General features: G+C 40.3%; 1 protein-coding gene across 1 annotated transcript in view; it reads right to left on the reverse strand.

The window, feature by feature from the left end:
* The window catches only part of LOC117154045 (uncharacterized), a 67527-nt gene that overhangs the window by 37002 nt on the left and 9579 nt on the right, over positions 1 to 20946 (reverse strand). The window contains exon 4 of the mRNA XM_076617551.1: positions 15205 to 16122. Coding sequence (XP_076473666.1) covers positions 15205 to 15325 — 121 coding nt within the window. The 5' untranslated portion in view covers positions 15326 to 16122. The remainder of the gene's footprint in view (positions 1 to 15204; positions 16123 to 20946) is intronic.

Here is a 20946-nt window from a genome sequence, read left to right on the forward strand (position 1 = left end):
GTACAAGAAGAAACTTTAAACTTCAGCAACAGCTTCAATCGACGATCGTTCGTTATCGTACCATGTGTATGTACGTGTACGTGTACGCGTACGTGTATGTGCGTGCGTGTATGTGTACACAAGGATGGAGGAAGAGGTGGGCTGAAGTTGGAACGGAAGGAACTTTGGCCTCGCGAGTCCCATCCAGCAGCCCGAAAATTATGGCCACCTTCCATTGTAGTAATTCAAAAGATGGTGGTGATTTGTTGTTGAAGAGAAATCGTTGCGCTCGAACTTAATTTACAGCATGGTCCCGCTGCCGGCAGGAATTAAAGCGTCCAGTTCCACTGACGGCTTTCAAGGGGGCTGAACAAAGCGTCCAACGACTCGGAAACAGCTTGTCGTTCCTTTACGCTTTATAATACTCTACGCGATACGCGCGAGTCTTTATTCTTCTCTCTGCCTGATATCCAATTAATTTTCACGTAATTTTAATTTTAATCCGAATTTTAGGAAATTATATACTTCTTTAGCGCGATGAATATCGGATATACAGCGAAGAAAATTAAATGATCCAACTGGCGCGTTTCGCTGATGCTAGCGCAAGTACGTATGTTCATCAGCAGGTAATTAGAGGAAAAATATTTTCTCTCCGACGAGGTAATTAAAGCTCCTCTTTGTTAGTTTTCGGCTTTTAGAGACACGTTTCGCCTGTTCAATTTCAAATTGAAGATTTCGGTAGATTAACTCGGCGTGTTGTGGTCGCGTTCGAACTTCTCCGCGATTACGGCATACGTGATAATTGGCATTAAGAGCCGAGAACTATACACAGATACTAAGTGATTTTTTATATAGTCACTGTTAAACTGGAATTTTGCTAAGAGTCGCTTTTGTACGAATCTTTTATACAAATACAGAACTCAACGACCATTTTTAAAGGACTTGCATGCCTCGGTCTAACAGATTCTTTCTTCTTAGAAGAAAGTAGAAGAAGTAGAAGATACTTCTTCTTAGTTGCAAAATACATTAAACCAAGAAAACCATCAAACATGTGCCCCCTCGTGATCTAATCTTTGTATTAAAAACTTCATTCGCAAAGTTGGAATATGCTAAAATCCAACCCTATCTATTATCTATCCCTATATTCACGGTATAAAACAGACATTCGATTCCATATCACGATATCGAGTTTCCGAAACGGGAAGTCGACTAAAACGAGCCGTAAAATCCTTAAGGTAACCGGCGCAATTGCTGACTGAGAAGAAGATTACGCGAGAAGGAAGCGAGAGGAAATGGTTCGAGGCGTTTTCCTTACCGCGAGTAAATATTCCTCGCGGCCTCGCTAGGATCAGAAGAATCGAAAGCGAAAAGAAGGGGCTGAGGAACAATCGTTCAACCCCGGGCATAACCGGCGAGAGCGAATCTCGCGTTTTATCGAATATCGATCAGATTTCTTCGCCGTTGTTGTTTCTGCGGCTGGTCCCGCGTTTGATTTTCTTTCCCCGCCACCCGCCGTTTGCGGAAGATTCGGTACGAATGAGAAATCAGAATAACGGGAGAGGAGAAGCGGTTTGTTTAAAGGGTAGAGGGAAATCAAGTATTTCGCCCGATGTTTGCGGGCAAACACGATCCGCCTATCCTTTATGCAAACCGCGCTTTCTCGAATTATTTTGCAGAGACCATTGCACACGCGTGTACGCAAGCTGCGGAATATTATATGCCTCGACGAAAAACACCAGAGAGGCGCGTTTTCATCGAAATCGCGGACCAAATGCGTGTATGAAATGATACCGTTGAATAAGATAACGGGAATTAAGAATTCTTGCTGCCATCGCTTCTAAAAGTCAAGAATCTTTCGAGTTAATAATCGTCCGAGACATCCTTCTTTTAATAACAGCGGATAGAGGAAAATTTGGAATATTAAATTCAATATATTATACAAGAATCAATAACAGTTTGATATATATATATCAGGTGGTCCGAGAAGCTTCTTTCGTTTTATAAGGAAATAATGGATACACATTTTCCGTTTTATATTATTTTATCGAACTGCGTATGATCCATTTTGTTCTATCAAAATAAAGATCACAACGTTCGACAGATTAGGTTTCATGTTTGTATAAAGTACATCGTTGTAAAAGACGTGTCTGTAAAAGAAAGACACTTTTCCGAAAACCTAATGCACCAAACTACAACAGCTTCTAACCCTTGACACATTGCAAATATAAAAAACATTAAACAGAGAATCATTTTTATACGGGACTTGTATCTTGCCAGGGAAAGTTAGCCTATGCCAACGCTTATACCGATAAACAATCGCCGATATAATAAACAATTTGTAACATCATTTGGCGAAAGAGCAGAGTACGACCATCGTTGAAATTGCAAACTCCGAAAATTGACGATCGAAAGTGGTGTTAAAAGCAAGCGATGCCGATGACTTAATGCAGCATAATTTTCACGAATAGAAAACTATAAATTAGTGGATCGGAACCGGTAGATCATCGCGGAATATTTCAAACGCGTTCGCCAGTTTCTCTGTCCACACTTCGCTTCCCACGTTCCCCACTTGGTTGCCCCTTGTTCTTGTTGACTCAGGTCAGCCTTAAGGTCTTTGAAATTATACGACCGCCATACGGCGAACATCTCGTGACTATTCACCAAGTGTGTAACCACCTCGCCGCCGAGCAAGCAAGAATTCCGCTCACGGACGGACAGTTGGATCGTTTGATCGGCAGAAATGTTACGTAATATACCTCGCTGGCTGCCCAGGCTCGAGATCCTCTTCTCTCGTTCGAGTATGCCGGCGCGGCGTCGCTTTCGACGAAACTGGTCCCACGACTTTCGCGAACGTTTGGATAACAGTTCGACTGTGATCGTGTTTCCTCCCGAATATCTCTAAACTTTGCGACTTTTTTTATATTCTCTGGAGAAATTTGTTTATATCCTCTAAAGGATATCGTTGTTATCGTACACAAACCACGCTCAGTATAGTTAGAATAAGCATAAATGGACGTCGTACTGGTGAAATGAAGTTAACGCTTGTTGCGACGAAAATTAAACTGTAGCGTACGTTTCGAAGATTTTATTGAAAACCTGTTTTAGCGGAACTAACGTTTGATGTTAGGATTCTGGTCGGTTTATGGGCGGCAGTGTAACGCGTGTAATTATACGAGGAAGCAGTCAAGTAATTTAAGAGTGTATTTTTAACAGCAGGTAATCTTACACTTTTTGTCTTGAATTTGAATATTAATAATATGTAGGACGCTTTTCGTGAGATTAACTTTGACTTTTATCGAGATTAAAGTACTCTCATACGGAAAGTGCGGTATAAATAATATCGAAGTTTTTATCGAAAAGGAAGGTGTGAATTGGATAGAGGAATAGCTCGAGAAATTGGAATATTCTGTAATGATTCTCTGGTTTGGAAGGATTAGAAAATCGAGAAGGACAACAGTGACCCAGTGTAGACAGATCCTTCATACCGAGGTGTGCTCGCCGAGCCACGTTTCGTGAATACCAAATTAGCGCCTAGTTAACTTCCGACGAAGAAAGTCGTTTGCATGTTGCACACGAACTACCTTCTCGCGTGCGTGCAATTTCATGCCGGCCAACAACGGTTATGACTTCATTCCATCCTCTGAATCTCGATTTCGAAATTCGTCAGCATCTCTATATTCGCTAATTAGCTGCCTTGATAAAGGATCTTGAAATAGCGTCAAACGTCCTTTATAATATATCACATTCTTAATGGAAGCGACTATTTTGAGCGTGTAAAGAAGAGCTTTAAGATCTTCGATTTCTACTCTTTTAATTTTCAATCTTGCAATTTTTAACGCGTTTGACTTAAAATTTTCAACGCGTCCATTCTTTTTTATTTTTCAAGACACGGACGCTTTTTAACGACTGAAATATTTTCCTTGGTTAAGTTTAACTCCAACATGACCAGTGTTTCCAATTTCTTTGTCCTTTTTAAGAGAAATTGACACTATTAGCGCAGCGATCGTTTTAAACGTGCAAATAAAATTGAAACATGCGCGATACCTGCAATTTTTAGCTTTCGAAAAGGCATTGAGAATCGTGTCAGTAAGCTAAGTGCTTGTCTAAATAGCGAAACTCTCGAGCAGAACAAAGGCTTCCTCCGCGAGCAACTAATTTTCAAGGAATCGACCGAGTGGAATCGGTCCTTTGACGATCGTAAGAGTGACTCGCAATTAAACGCAATGCAAATCTTTTCCTAAACGTTCTTAACAGAGTCTTGTACAGCCACGAAGAAGCTCTTCGCCGAACCGAGACAAGAACGTCGAAAAGAAACAAACGATCGCAATAATCGCAATTGTCCCAATTTTTTAATCACCCGAAGCCAGAGTCGATTTCTTTGACCAGTCGAACGGGACATTTAGCTTCGTCTTTGAGCGAAACAGAAATCCAACGAACGATGAATAAGAACACTTTCTTATTCGATCTTTCGTGATGGTCGTTATGGCCTAGGAAGAGCGACTAATCGAAGATGGATAATTAAGTCGCCATCGACTTTATCGCGGATTCAGGGAAATTCTTTGATCTAAAGTGCGTTGTTAGAGCCGATCGAATCGCGTTGAAGACCACGTTGCGAATGCTGGTCGTAATCGAATGAATGTTTACCGTGTCTTGGAATTTATACGTTTGCGTAATATATTACGAAGAGGAGAGAAATAAGAAGATTAGAGTAATCGCTTTTATACACAGAAGTAATCATGTTTGCACGATTAACGAATTGTTAATTGAAAGTAAATAATTGATCTATAGTTATAGGGGAAGATTATTAAGAAGCAACAGATTTGAAATACATAAGCTGCGATAGGATGGAAACAATATGTGATGGAAATAATTAAAAATGAAAGGTCGCTCGTTACTTAATCGTTAAACGCTTGAAACCACTAAAACGAGATAAATAAATTTCCAATCCATCGAAGATGAAGAAGAGGAACAATGGTGCGATTCGATCATTGTCATACGCCAAGAAGGCGAACCGATTTAATTGATTCGCCGACCGATTCGTCAACGAACTCGACGGCATTTTAATCGCGGTCGTCTTCGATAAAACCCGACAGATTTATAAATAGTCCGCCTGCGTTTCCACGTTCTTCGAACGAATTTTAAAGAAGCCGGTCGCCGCTTTAGTATACATCGCACTAATTAGATCGGTTAGACTGCCTCGACTTTACATGCTATATTGCGGCACAAGAGAGGGATTCGCGCGAGAAGAAGGAGAAAAGCGGTCGGTTTCACGATTCGATCGATCCAAAGTCCGATCAGGTATGAACGAGCGTTCGTTCTACGAATTTTCATAGAACACGTTCGAATTTCGCGTCGATGTCACCAGTCATATTTCCTTCGTCCTTGCTCTTATTCTTTGATCGTCTATGGATACGTGAACCAGCAGCTAAATTATTATTGCGACGACTTTATATGTTATGGGGGACTGTATATTGATATTGCGAGTGATTTATCGAATTACAGGAGGATTTTCCGTTACCTACATATTCAAACGTGTATCATACATATAATTTCTACACCTGTACGTATATACATGTGGAATTACGAATATTTGTATGCACGTGGACGTGGATTTACGATGTTGTTCACAATAAACGTGTTAATTACGCTAAAATACAGCTAATTACGTATCCTGTCATATTCACGATATAAAATAAATACCTACAATTCCAAATACAAGCTAAAGCCCTCCAACTAAATTATTATCGATACACGATTTGTCGAATTAGAGAAATGCTAGCGAAAAGTAATGGCTTTGGCGTTTTTTGAACAGGAAGGAAGAGAAAAACGATTAATCGCCGAACAGAGTAGAAATCGATTCGAATGTTTCTTAAGTTAGTATGAAATCGAATTGGGGGCAGGTTAAGTGGCTTCGATGGCGAGAATTAATGGTCGATATTGTCGAAATACGATTACGAACACAAAACACGTATCTCCGAGAAGCGATCGATTCTAGTTTTTTGATAAATAATAGACTGCCGATTGGTATTTATGCAAATTTGTATCGATATAATTAATTGCGAGGTATCGTTCGAGGAATATCCTAACTTTTTAATGTCCCAGCTTTCTTTAAGCATAGAAATTACTTAAGAATTTATCTCTAAGGAATCGCATGATTACTTATTAGCGCAGAGCATATCCAAAAATTATTGAAACGACGAAATTACATTTGTATTAGGAAATAAATCGGTAACAGATCCGACCAAAATTGTTCAGAATGGAATAATCGTCGCTGAGAAAACGAATACACTGACACGTTTCGCGGCTACGTGCGATTATGCGATTCGCTAAAATTCGTAATATGTTCCGCCGGTATTAATTATTATATTAATTATCAATATATCGGGGAGGCCGTCACACGCACCGGCAAATTTATAATTAAATGTATTCTGGACGGCAGCGGGATTGAACCGTCCCCTGTTCCGAATTAATTTTCAACGTCGAAACGCCTAACTTGTCACGTAAACGGCCTCCGGTCCAGGGCCATTCGATCGTGCGCAATTAACATGATCAAAGCTTTATGAATCACTAAACGAGACTTGTCCAACGTTCTCGCCGTACGTCGTGTATGCTTTTGTCGCGATCGATCGTTTCTGTAAATCGCTTCTGAAATTACCAGCGCAATCCTCTTTTCAATCGTAATCGATCGTAGCCTTGACAGATTTTTTGCCAAATATAATAATCAAATCTAGTCAAGTCTACTAAAATTTATTTAATAAATTCAATAATAAAAACTGTTGAAGTAATTACTTCAAGAAAAACTCTACATCTTTATTTATGTATATCCGTGACCTGGACATTGTTATTACGCAGAAATATTCTAAATAAGGAGCGGTGCATATTATTGTATCCTTGAGTATACATTATGTTTCGAGTTGCAAAGTTTAGGAACAAAAGAAATAATAAACAGATTTCTATTTACGTTCCCTGTAGCCTCTAACATAAGCTATAAGCTTAACTTTTTTGGTAATGTCCTTCTGCTATAAATATATGAACGCGCTCCCTATCATCCCTTTTTATTGTAACACTAAGAGAGTAAGGATCTGAATCAGCATAAACTTATACTTTATTAATTATTTTAATTATTTCAATATACTTTTCTATTACAAATTCATCCACTCGTTCTTCGAGCAGTCAACCTCAACCTCAACAAAAATCAAACATCGAACAAAGCCGGAGGATAATTTCTCTTCAAAATCTTGCGTTTATCCGATGCAAAAATTTCGTTGACAAATCCAATCCGGAGGAGTAAATTACAAATTTTTATCGGTATCGGGAAATTTACGAAATTCGACGGTGCGGAAGTTCGAGTACGAAACAGGAGGAAATACCCGAGTGAAGTTATTTGCGATCAAAATCATTGACAAGATTTAATCGATTAAAATATTAGTTGTGCCTTCTCTAACCACCTTACGAAAAGTATAATTTAAAAGGATAATACTTTGACGTTTCGTAATAATCAATTAAAAGCGACGAAAACTTGATCCCGTTTTACGAGTTCATCGTCCTTGCCGATCGATTTGATCGACGAAATCATGCGTCACGATGACTGTACCTAATCTATCTTCCCTACCTATCAAATTCTTTATCGAAGTCTGCCGATTAAAAGACCAAGCATCTACACGAAGATATCTGGAAAGAAAGGATGAGTGTACACGTAAGAAAAAGCAGGGCAAGATTCTCAGCCGATCGCGGAGGTAAACATGCCATCCGACCATCAGCTGGCATTTAGTCAGAGGAGCGACAAGAACCGAGCTCATTCACGATTACGACGTGCAGCTTAGCCGTGAACACAGAGAGACACGACGGATACTTTGTACTAGTTTTTCCAGGCCGGCTCTCCACTAGCTGGCATTATTATGTGTTCTCGGTACGGGTAATTAGCCTGGACGCAGTAGCGTGTACACGTATATACCGGGTGACCATGGAGCACCAGGAAATCGTCGACCTACCGCTGCAACACGCTCGCTGCGACTTTCACGCTTCCCTCGTCTTTCCCTCCTTCTTTCTTTCTTTATTCGTCCCTTTTTTTCCTCTTTGGTTTTTTTCAGGCGATTCGCTATTTGTACGGTCGATATAGAATGGCAAATGCCTCTGGAATGGCATTTGCTTTGTGATTTTCACAGGTGATTTTATTCGAAGGTTGAACGCGAGATTGACGATGTTCGAGACTCGAGAAGTTATAAATAAAATCGAACGTGTTGAGTTGAAAAATTGGGAATTCGATGGGCAGAAATTATCAGAGTATATATTGATTTCGGTGTTAATTGAGGAATTAAAATAATCAGCAACGTTGGTCAAGGTTTGGTTCAAATTAGGTCGCAAGCAGGTATACCGCGGTGTAAACGAATCAAAGGATGTTCTGATAAAAATTACAGATAGAACTGAATTTCCATCATAAATTAAGAATATGTGAACATCGATGGAAGCTTAAATATATTTATGAGAATTAAATATAAATGTTGAAATTTGGAATGTATCTGCTGATCAAAGTTTAAACGTATCAAATTATCGAAAGCCGCGTAATAAATCGTATGTAAAAATGTATCTATTTTCGCGCGTATAGATAAATAAATCTTTGAAGTAACAAAATTTTACAATAAATCACTTCAAAATTCCTAAGACCAAGGTTACGACAAATATATTCGTCGAGATGCAAATAAGCAATTGAATTTAGAAAATCGTTCGAAAGCAACCGATACAGCACCTCGCACGGAGAGTCGCGTTTATAATTTACTTCGTTTCAATTAAGTTTCGAAGATTCGTTCCGGTTAGACGAGTTAACAATGAAGCAACGTGGAAGCTAGCCAAAAGCTGGCAAGATGACAGAATCGAAATGGCGTAAGAACGACGCGACCGGTATGTTCGATTAAAACTTAATCTGGCATAAATGGAATCGATACAGAGAACCGCGGAAAGATCAGAGGCCTGCGTCTCCTATTCGATATTTGCCCTCGTGTGCAGCTGCGAAACCGGCCACGCCACTTTTATTTTATGAAAATGAACATTTCCATTCCATCCGTGGCCGATCGCAATGTCAAAGACGACCATGACGGCCGCGGAAAGTGAAAAGAATACCTTTCAAACTATTAACCACGGTTAAAACCCGTTCGAAAGTGTATTAATTGGTCGTTACAAGGGGACCAAGGACGCCATTTATTCCCCTTCCTGTCTCCCCACCTGCGTTTTCATGGAATGCGTGGACGATACACGAACGAAACACAGGAAAAGGATGTCGAGAGTTAAGAACGAAAATTGTTCTTGCGGTTTTCGATGCGATTTCACCAGAAACTTTGACTCTACATATTGTAAAGGAACTAAATAATTGATATTAGATATGCTTTTTGAATTTTTGCTATTATTCCGTCTATATGACGTACACATAAAAATAAAATTCTACGTTATAAGCGGGATAAAACCCGATCAATTAAATTTAAGTTGACGGGAGTAAGAAAAAATATGTGAACAAAATATTGAATTCTATCCTCGCGAGTTAAATACATTTGCTCAGAGGAAACTTCAGAATAGAAAAAAATTAATCGCCAAGGAAACTTGGGCCCAGGAAAAGCGAGAATAAACATAAGGAAACGTAGAACTGGAGAAAACAGCGAATCGCCTTTCTTCTGCTCCGACGTTACTTTCTTTACTTAATTCTGCCTCTCAAAACTTTCCTGCTTTTAACCAAAATCTCTCCCATCAAGTTAGCGCCAAGTTAACCCGACAGTCGCGTTTCTTATCGTCATCGCGACGGTATTTACGCGCAAAAGCTCGACCAAGTTATTTCTTGAGGACTCTTGTTCCCCGAGGAACCAGCAAAGGGAGACGGTTCATCGAGGTCGAGTGCCGATTCGAGGGTAGAAAAACCGGGTCGAGTAAGATCGAAACGACCGCGAACTTCGTCCGAACGCGTTATATTATGCGACAGACTTTGCGGAGTGGCATCGGGACGCAAGAAGCGTCGTCCAGCTTGGCTACATTACGGGCCAGAAGTGGCTCTATCAGGACGAAGAACCGTAACAAGGAGTCCCGCGGGCGCGTTAATTAAGCTAGAAAGCTCGTTTTCGACGTTGTCTATCCGGGCTTGGCCAACTCGAAAATTCTCTGTTCATCGTGGTCTAAGAATAGCGATTTTATTCCGAGATATTCGAGAAAATATCCTTGTTATTCGTGAAACATTTGCTTTGTTTTCGATAGGAAAGATGTTTCGCGATTGGGGGTGAATTTATTTTATATTAAAAAAAAAACTCGATATAGCCAAAACGACCGATCAGAGAAAACTGGTAAAAATTATCAGCTTTGCTGGTAAATAGGTTCCTTTGCAATTTTTTAATTTCAAAAAATCGAGAGTATTTTCTTATGTTTGAAGTAATAGAAAATGTCTATTAATCGAGCTTTTGACTAATTCGTATGGAAAAGGCAAAAATAAATTTGTAAATTTAAGAGAGTCGAATGAAAATTTTGCTGCTCTTAATGTTGAGCGTAGGAGACCAAAATAACGATAAAAATTAAATTGAAGATATTGGAAGCGGAAAAGTAGGAGAAGAATTTCAATTTGACTTCTCGTAAAGCCAAAACCTGACAGCAACGTTGCAAGTATGTACCATTGAGGCTAAATAGAGCATACAAATCGAAAGGAAGATTGATGGAAAAGCTAAGATCAATGAATAACGGAGGCGAGTATCAGCCACGATACACGACCTTCCTCTCCTAATTATCCTAAACGTAGGTCGATATGATTTATCTCGCGACGTCTTTTCTATTAAAACTTTGGCCACTTGCACGAAGGATGTCAACGGATGAAGAAAACTGCTGAACCGAGACCGATCCGAGTGGAGAAACTCGATTTTAAAAGCTGAAATCCTCGTTTGCATAGATTACACGCTCCGCTAATAAATTTACCGAGAAACGCATATCTCGATGATTATTAATCAATTGGTATGTTAATAATCCTACAAAATGTAAGAACACTTATATACAAAGAATATATAAACAAGTAAAACGACAGACATAAGAAGAATAACTGTGTGAACGAATGAAAGAAACGAATATATCAAGCGATAAAAGAACACGTGTATAGGAACAAATATACGAAAAAAGAAAGAAGAAGAAACGTACGAGCAAGTAGAAACACACGTTAGAAAAACATACTTTCATTTCGTTGGTATTTCCTAATTTTCTTATCGTAAACCTTCAATTCCATTCGCATCGTACGTGCGTACATCGTACGTACAAAATGCTAAACGGACTAAAATTTCTTCAACTTTTTCAATAAATAAACAAGTCTGCGAATAAAACTGCTGATATTCTTACGGCTGGTAGCGTGTGTACCTATCCCAATTGAGAATTTCGTGTCCGTAAGATCTCAATCTCAGAATCAATGACAGCCTGGCCAACCAAGTTAAAAACTAACCGGTGTGAAACATCCGGCGGAATCTTCGCTGGATCCGACGATATATCTCGCGTGAGCCAGATGTTTGGCTGCATACGCCACCTCCAATAAACCGGGATAGTTCCATATCGGTGGACGGCAGCGTATCCGGCAGTTGGCACGGAATCATTCTAAAATAGAAAGAAACGAGGAGTAGGAGAGGAGAGGAGAGGACTGAGAAGATCTGGTACAGTCTTGCAGCGAGAATGATATATAGATCCAGGTCTGATTCGGACGTACCATGTAAGATTCATTCACCAAGAATCGGCCGATCGTTCGGATAGGAACAGAAGAGAATCACTTAGCCGATCGTCGAGGGAACGGGACACACGAGATCGAATTCGAGAAAGGGCGGATTCACGAGGAAAGGGGAGAAAGAGAGAGAGAGAGAAAGATAGGGGAGAGGGGAAAAGAGAGGACGTCGCGAGAGATAATGGACGTCGGAGAAAAACCGGTGAAATCTCGCGAAAGATCGAGTGGACGAGTACCGTGAACGACGCGCGGATTTCGTGCGTGATGAGTGACGGCTAAAAAACAGGAAGAAAAAGAGGGAGAAAAAACGTGGTTCACAGTTGGATGGAAAATATGTCTTTGAGTTTGTTAATGCTCGTGTTCCGATGGCTGGATCGTTTTAGGACAAAATATTTGTAGAATAATTAGCTGAATCGTACAAATAAGCTTGATATCGATTTTGAAAATCGTACGACGATTTTCCGTAAGAGTAATATCATAGAAACGACTGTTGCGGAAATAGAGCTGAAGTCGACGATTACGGAAATAAAAGATTGTGCAACGCGTGTACTGGAAATGATAATAAACAGCACGAGATAACGAGATACAATTATTTCACGAAGCAGGTTTATTTAAAAAAATAGGACGTAATGTTTGTTTTGTAAATATTAGAAAAATGAAAGGAGTTTAAATTGGACTGATAGGAGTCAGTCTTAAGTCCATCCACCTCGAGCGATGGACAGAGCAAATTTTAAGGTTTCGACGAACATAGACGGAAATATATGGTGGAAATTGTTGTGGAAGGACGTTTCGAGGGAATTAGAGGAATGAAAGGTCTTGCGATGTTTGTGGCTTCTTGCGATAGTACACATAGATAGGTGTTGTACGATGGAACAGGATGGACAGCTGTCGGATTCGACGTTGCAGCGTTTCAGGAACCGATATGCATCAATCCGGAGACGATGGAACGTGGAGTATTTGATGCGATACTAGATCGTTTCGTTAGATAGTCAAACGTAGATTCTTTTGCTAAATGCTCTCGAGATAGCATCGTTATGTGAGCGACAGTACTAACGGAAATGAAATTATTAAATTCGGGAACTCTGGCGGCTGATAGCATTTATCAAGAAACGTGTAACATGCTCTGTTTAACTAGTACACGAACTTCGATACTACATTGGTATTAAATAAATTGGAAAAGTCTCAAATACCATTGCGAATATTTAGCAAATTTCCCTTAAAATCAGTCACCGTATCAACATCCACCGAATGACAATAATTTGGCCCGATAATTTACAAAATTCTCTCGTTGTTCTGGATATTCCATTGCGGCGAGCCAACAGAGTCCTGAATGCACCAGAAGACATAACGCTTTCTAGAGCATACAGCGCGGCTTGAAATAATATATTTCCGCAGAAGTTTGAGACGCGCGGGCGCGAACGCGAGGCTCGTTGCGAGACAATAATTCCGCGTCCCGGAAGGGGACGAACGCGACACGAGCGAAACAGCTAAAGTTCTTAGACATTTACAGCGGCCGTATAACGCCGAAAGCGTGCGGTCTGCTAAGGTACGTAAACTCCTGTTGGCCTCCTGACTTGGTCCTATCGTTGAACCAACTATTCTTGGACATTCGCGACGCTTAACTGCACACGGTGCCCTTAGTTGAACATTCAAACGACGATTCCCCTGGATCGTTAGCCGAGGATCGAAAGTTGGAGAAGTAAACGAGAAACGATCGTAAAGTTCTACCTGAGATCGAGTAACGCGCGTTCGGTTTTCGATTCGATGATAGAAAAGAGAAAAGAAGGAAATCGCGTAATTTGCATCGACCACGCGAATCGGTCTAAATACATTTCCATTAATTAACCAGTTCGCTCTTTCAAGCTTTAAAAGCGAAGTTTTTAATTGATACGAAACAGTTTCTGGAGATAACGGTCGTTCGTTTCCCCGAAGTAACGCTTGATTTCACGTATTAAAATTTGAAGTACAAGGGAAAAGAATCGACAATTTCAACTGCAGATGGAAGCTTTGGTATCGTGTGTTTAAAAAATACCATCGAGAAACTAGTACGAGTACTTGAACGTACTAATTTTCGCAATAAATAGCTCGTAACATTTATATACATTTTCAAATTGATCCCAAATTCTGTCAATATAATCGTGACAGTGGTGTATCGTTACGATGCTAACCAAATTTCAAAACATTTTATGACACATACGATATAGACATAAAAGTTTTTTTATGATAAATGCCCAAATACTTGTGCGTTCCAGCGTAATCTCCCGGGAGCCTTTAGTTCCAAAGCGCACAAAATAATCTCTATCGTACGAAGGAACTTCCGTTCGCCAGATTAGATAGGAAGAACAACTGAATCACCCTATCTGGCCAGGTAGTCGGTCCTCGCACCGAAAAGGACAAACGGATCGTGTCCGAACCTCAAAAAAATCCGGAACACGATCGATCACGACGTATATGATCGATCGATCGATCGTCCTGCGGATGGATTCTGGTAACGTAATCGTGTCGGTACGTTAACCCTGATCCGCAAGAATTGCGCAACGAACGATCCACGTATCGAACAATGGCGTGTTTCGAGTGCTCCCACGACGAACGACGTGGGAAAACGCGTATACACGCGTGCTTTCGTTTCTGACATCTGCCGATGATACACCGATTAGAGAGACTTTCTTTCTCCGAGAGTCGATCGATATAGCGGCCAACAATAGCGTTTCGTTATTCTTCGTCCCTCTTTTGCTCTTTCTCTTTTTCGCCGGTCTGATCGCCAGCGATAAACTCTGAACCGTAATGAACGGGCTACGCGTACGAGGAAGTATTACTTCCCTCGTTACAGATCAGCCGCGTTTTAATCAATCCCTCGACGCGGCAAAGTACGGTTCGCCAAAATGGAACGAAGGTGATATCGGAGAAACGTTCTTTGCTTATCGTATGTTGAGTGGAGTGTTCGTTTCGAATACAACCGAATTTTATACGACATCGAGTTACTTGGAAATCGAACTCCATCAATTTTGTTTTCTGGATACAATTAAGAAAAGGACATTCCGCCTAGGATTTCGATAGGATTTGTGAAAAATGTAATGGAAAAAATGTAATAAAAGTAGTAATTTTTTGTTATATTCGTTAAGAACATAAAAACACTTCTACATTCTTCAATATTTTAAAAATGATAGATTCTATATTTTGCATGGAGAAAGACGATCGTATTTCCTTCGTTATCAAACTTGCTACTATGTTATACAACGATAATTAATGGATGGCGATAAAGTTGTAACGCGCGAGTTCTACAATTTCATCGATAAAATTACTACGATTCCTTAACAACCTTAAATAAAACTAATCGAAAGAACGAACACTCGTTCGATTAATCTTACGCAAAACGATTTATTAACGCTATTAAATTTGCGCTGCTTGTAACTTGTAAATGTTCACCGACACTAAGACTATCTTTAGTAACTTTATCCAAGACAAATTTAGAAAAAAAAAGAAAACGGATAATAGAAACTACTCACCAGGTTTGATTTGCTGAGGTTTGGCCCTGGCCCATGAGGTGTGAAGCATGAAAAGCAGCAGGAAAGCGAGGATTGCTCCCAGGCTGGCCAGGCTCATCCTGTTCTTTCTGCTAGTCGACATCCACCCACGAAAGTAGACTTTCCAACGATTTCCACGATACTACGATTCGATGTGGATCGATCGAAACCGAGCAAACGTAGGGAAGCACGTTATTGACTGGACTACTGATCGACCTCGACTTTACCTGAAGTCGTACACCACGACGAGGACGAGGACGTGGATGAGATAAGCGTGCAACTCTCGAAGGAGGAGAGAACTGGCCTCTGTAGAGCGGCTAAGAGACCAGGCGAGGATCGAGTGAGTGAGGATGGACTGACAGACGTGCGGGCGTACGCACGAGTCAATGAAGTGAGTGGTACTCACCCGTAGAAGCCCTCACCTTACCCAACCCAGACCTCGTCCCCTCGCCTCTCTCGCACGTCTCCCTTTTACCTTAGCTCCCTTCTTTCCTCTTGTTCTTCCTTCTCTTCTTCTTCTTCTTCTTCTTCTTCTTCTTCTTCTTCTTCTTCTTCATCCGTTGAACCAAGATACTCGTTTCCTCTCAGACCAAGGAGTTTCTGTACAGACTCCTTTCTTCCTTGTCCGCGTGTATCCCAAGGAACGATCCGCCGTTCCATTTCTTCTTTTCTGATCTCCTCTCAGAATCGCCTCTTCGAATTTTTTTCTTCTTCTTTCTGTACGTACCCTTTTTCTCCATCCGTGGATACGCTTTTTGCCGAGCTTCGAGTAATTAGCGTTTTGGACTTGAGTAGCGTGTCAATTTTTTCAGTTCTTCGTGTTCTCAGGTTGGCTCCTTCGGGAATCTTCTCCGTTTGGATCGGCCTAGCGCTTTCTTCCTCGTGGTTCTGAAGCTTCGTCTGTACCAGCCAAGTTACTGTATTCGAGTGGTCGAGGGTTAACAACGTTGCTGATTCGTGCGGAAACTAACACGTGCCGCCGGCTATCTTATGCAAAATCTAACGCGCGCCACCGGCTATTTTATGAAAAAAAAACTAACAATTTAACTTCGTCCGTGAAAACACGAGCTCGCTCGTGGCCGGTCATCGTTTTGTTTTGCATTTTGTACACGAATACACGAGTCTACTTGTGATCAATCGACAATGCGTTAAGTGAACTTGACTACCGAGGAGAAGCGTGGAAAATTGAAAGAATAACATTTCAAGTCACGTGACCAACAGGTTCGCACTAGTAAATTGCTTTCGAGTAATGGAATTCAGGTAGCACGACTAACGTCTAGCGAATTAATATCTGGAACAGAACTTTCGCCACAAATCGTGTTTTGCTACTTGTACTTTCTGACAATATGCGACGATATACTTTCCTTAGAAATGATAACTGTCTGAGATTTGCTTTTGCGTAAACGAACATCGAACACGTCGATTGTATGTTCATTTGTTTCATTATTAATCTACCATTGAAGTATATGACGTTAATGGAGGACGTATTAGACTGAATAAAACTTTACTGCAATTCATTTTCCCTGGGAAGTCGTGTTTCGCGACCTTCATTTTACATCAACCTTGTATCCCGATGTGAACCACACGATTCTATTTCAAGCCTGATCAATTCAAGTTACTGAGCTTACAGGAGAAAGTTGGGATTTTTCGCTTTAGAGAAAACGATATTTGAAAGATAAAATTGATTAAACAGAGACAGAGAAAGAGAGAGAGAGCTTATGGCAAGATAGTTTATTCAAGCGTGACTGTTAACAGGTTCAGTGTCACATGGACTCACGATTGTTGCCGGAAGTTGGTACTTCATTAAACGAGTAAAATCAGAAAATTAACACACGTTAAATTGTCATTTTCTTCTAATTAAACACTTTAGCGCTGCTTCTCTATGTAGGCTTAAGTTCTGATGAAATATGGGTAATATAAAGGTCGTCTCGTATGCCACGAATTAGCCATATTCTTTTGGAAGCTACCATGGTCTCTACGTTTACCATTTCTTTTGAAATAATTCGTACATTAAACAATTTCCTGGATGGACTAAAAGATGTTCTTAATCTGTCGCAAATGTCAAGTTTACGTTTCCGTCAACTTTCATAGCACTTATTCCAAAATTTCAACTCAATTAGAAAAGTGATAGAAATATTCCAGTTATTCATTATGGCAAATAACAAAGTATATATTTAATAAAGATATTTAATATCTTCGTTTTAAATCTTCCTCGCATCCAATATACGTATTTTATACCAGGTATATTCTTTAATGCGATTGTTAATTAACGATATATCAAAATTTAACGAATGATATTGATCTATTAAATTCGTAAGACGCACGAGCCTTATACCTTGCTGAATTTTCTTCATCAATAAGCAAGCATCGTTGCCGAATTTATTTCGTACCTTCTCTCCCGGATATGATGCACTTGCTCACCTCTCTGACCGCCACCTTTTGTTCACCTCCGATCCTTTTCTTTTTCTTATCATCCTCGGGTCGCTTCCTCCTCGTCCAGCGGACGGTCAAACGCACTCTGCCCTCCTCCGTATGGTCAGGATCCTCCGCCTCTCACTACGGTACCCTCGCCTCTTCCTGCTTTTCGTTTTTCTTCTCTCCCTCGACTCCTCGTTCCCCAGCCTGTGTCCCTTCTCTGCTTATCTGCACCCACCTTCGCGTACGATGCTCAGCGTCGATGATCTTTCTCCGTCTCCTTCGCAAAGACACGACGCGCTTCTAGGTGCTAACAATACGCACTCCACGAGCGAAAGAAATTGGTTGCTCGGGAAGCTTCCAAATTTCGAAAATTTATCGCCCAATGTTCGAATCGACAATCCATTTCTGTTCCTTTGTTTAATTTGTCTTCCTCGATTTTTCTTGGTTCTTCAATTTTTACTGGCTCGTGATTTGGGAGCAACTGAATTACTAATTTCGTTGGACGATATTTACGTTCGATTCGTAGCAGATTCTATTCTATTGCCACGGTGACCATTTAATTCTGAGCTTTTTATTCGCAAAATCGGCAAAACGCTTCCGGTGAAATATAGCGGTGGACATTTAATTCTGAGTATTTTCTAGTTTTGTACAATTAGCGAGATATTTGTAGCGATTCGTAGCGAAGAAACGTACTATCAATTTTACTCGATTTAAGTTCCCTAATTTACCAAAAAACTGTTCACTGTGCTGCCTACGCATACATTATACATACATAGGATTTACAATGTTACGAAACGAACAACATTTTCATTATTTTGTTACGATCTTTATGTAATATAACGTGAACTCAGTTCATCACTGCAAGACTTGCATAGACGACATTCGTTGTCTTCTTCCCACAGCTTTCTACCTTCTCTCTCTTTCTCTGTTTCTTTCTCTGGTTTCGCCTCTTTTTTAATTCATTCCTCTCGACCACGACTATCGGTGTGCCGGGAAACATCTGAAAAGATGAATTTCGCCCGGTGTCCCCATCCTATGCAAACATCCCGGTTATTTGTACGGTATTTCCGCATCTCAATAGAGAACGTTATTCCGTTTCGAAATCATTTTACTTGGTAATACGATTTTCTGTTTACTCTGTTTTCTTTCGCGTATGAAATTGCGCATGAAATTTCACGTTCCTCCCGAGTACGTCTCGCAATTTTCCTTTTTCATGTCGTATCTTCTTCTCTTCCTAAGTATGATAGAAATTATTTCCAAACAATTAACTCGGATGCGTCTACTATCCTCTTCCAGTAGAAGTATGATTCCAATTCCGTTTTTCAACTTGTGATAGCACACTTCGTACTTGATGCTATTCCTCGATCAATATAATTTTTGTAAACTCTTCGTTCTGAAATTATTTAACAGCCACAAATATTTATCTATAATTTTTTTATGACCATTATACGACAAATAAAAATTTCATACAAATATTCCGACTACAGATCGTCTTCTAATTCTATCTAAACCGATAAACAGTAACTTAACAGATTAATTAGCTTGCTGAAGTTTGAACGTATTCGAGTTAAACGGTCGATTCGCACAATTTTTCAGTCAATTTTCGTTGATTTCTAAAAATGTATATTTTATATTTAGCTCTCGAAGCAAAATCTTGTTTCGTCGTCCTTCGTCGCGATTCTCGGAGATCGTTGCCGTCATTAAAGCAAAAATATATAGCTGGAACAACGTCTAACCAGATTTTAAGTCATGCAGCAAAACGTATAACTTGGCGAGGAATGGCCAACCGCGAACAGGCAACTGGTGGTTGATGAAAAATGAAAATATCCTTGATCTATGCAGCGTGTCCAATGAAATCTAGTTTTACGTCTAGAAATCTCAGCACTCCGCTTTCTCACGTACCTCCTTCTTTGAACAATTTTGGGAATTCACTTTGTCAACTTTCACACGTTAGACTTAATTCGTGTAATTAAAGAATTCGTAGCTATGACGAACTTATTTAATGAAATCCTGCCTGATAATCCTATCCGATCCTAGATATCCTAAAGGATAAGCATCTACCTGTTCGTGTAAGTAACTTGCTAACTAAATATCTAAATTAAATATTCTTCTATATCTCTTCTATTCTGCTCTTTTTCTTTTTTTTTTTTTTTTTTGTTTTTTTGATGATCATGCGTCGTGGTAGTTGCCTATACATTTTTGTTTAACGATTCTCTTATCATAGAGAAATGTAAAAAGTGGTAACATCTTAATACATACTCCATACACGCAGTCGATATCTATATTTCCCAGAAACCTGTCCCTTGTACTCTTATCTCTTCCATCTAGAATTCCCATAACAGAGGACGAGGCACGATCTTTGTCAGAAAGTCAGCGAGGTTCGGTCTCGACCAGCAACCCCGCTAGACGATCTCTATTACGCAATCTCCGTTATCGGACATCGTGAAACCCCATGAAATTTTCTGAGGTAACCGGCGCAGCCACTCCATTGCCTAAGGCTTCGACAGAAATCGCCTGGAACCCGCTCAGAATTAAGGCGACATCGTGCTGCCATGTCGCGAACGTCTGTCACGATAAACCGAAAATGGAAGTTAATGATCTCTATCTAAAGACACTTTGCGATACGAAAAATCTGTGAGAAAAGTTCCTGAAATTCCTTGATATACTCTCAACGCTTTTTTTCTCTTTCAATCTCAGTGCCTATTAAGGTATCGTCGAATTCCTAACGACAACTTTAATCGTCATCAAGTACGGGTAAAGTCATTCTAACGAAAAGTTGATATTTCAGCAGACTCGCCAGCCTCGTCTCGTCTTTAGTGCCAGAGTCAAACTAAGTTTCTCCCGGGTGGCAAGAGCAGAACGATCGAGTCTGTAAATAATTCAATCATCAACTACTCTCAGCTAGAATTTACAGCACGCTCTGTTCTACGAAGCGGCGCGGCGTGAAAAACTTGCTCGTGGCTCGTTCCGTGTTCTCCAAAAAGAGAAAAAAGAGGGACGAAGTTCGATCGGCTTGCAGCAACTGCACGCACTTTCGACCGAGCTTTGAAAGAATCGTGGGTGCCGTGTCGATCCATGGAAAAAGTATGTAACTTGACCGATAAGAAAAGCAAATCAACTTGCAGACGTAGAACACGAAGAAGAGCGTGCCGCGAACAAGTCTATCCATCTTCTTTCGTAGAAGCTGGCCAACTCAAACTATCTAGAGACTCGTGCACGCTCTTGAGAGTCGATAGGAGAGCAAAAAACGCGCGAGACGCAGCAACGATCAAACAGCATCTTAGAACAATCCCTTCATTTTTATTC

The sequence above is a fragment of the Bombus vancouverensis genome, chromosome 3 (genome assembly GCF_051014615.1).
Source record: "Bombus vancouverensis nearcticus chromosome 3, iyBomVanc1_principal, whole genome shotgun sequence".
NCBI classification, from domain to species: Eukaryota; Metazoa; Arthropoda; class Insecta; order Hymenoptera; family Apidae; genus Bombus; species Bombus vancouverensis.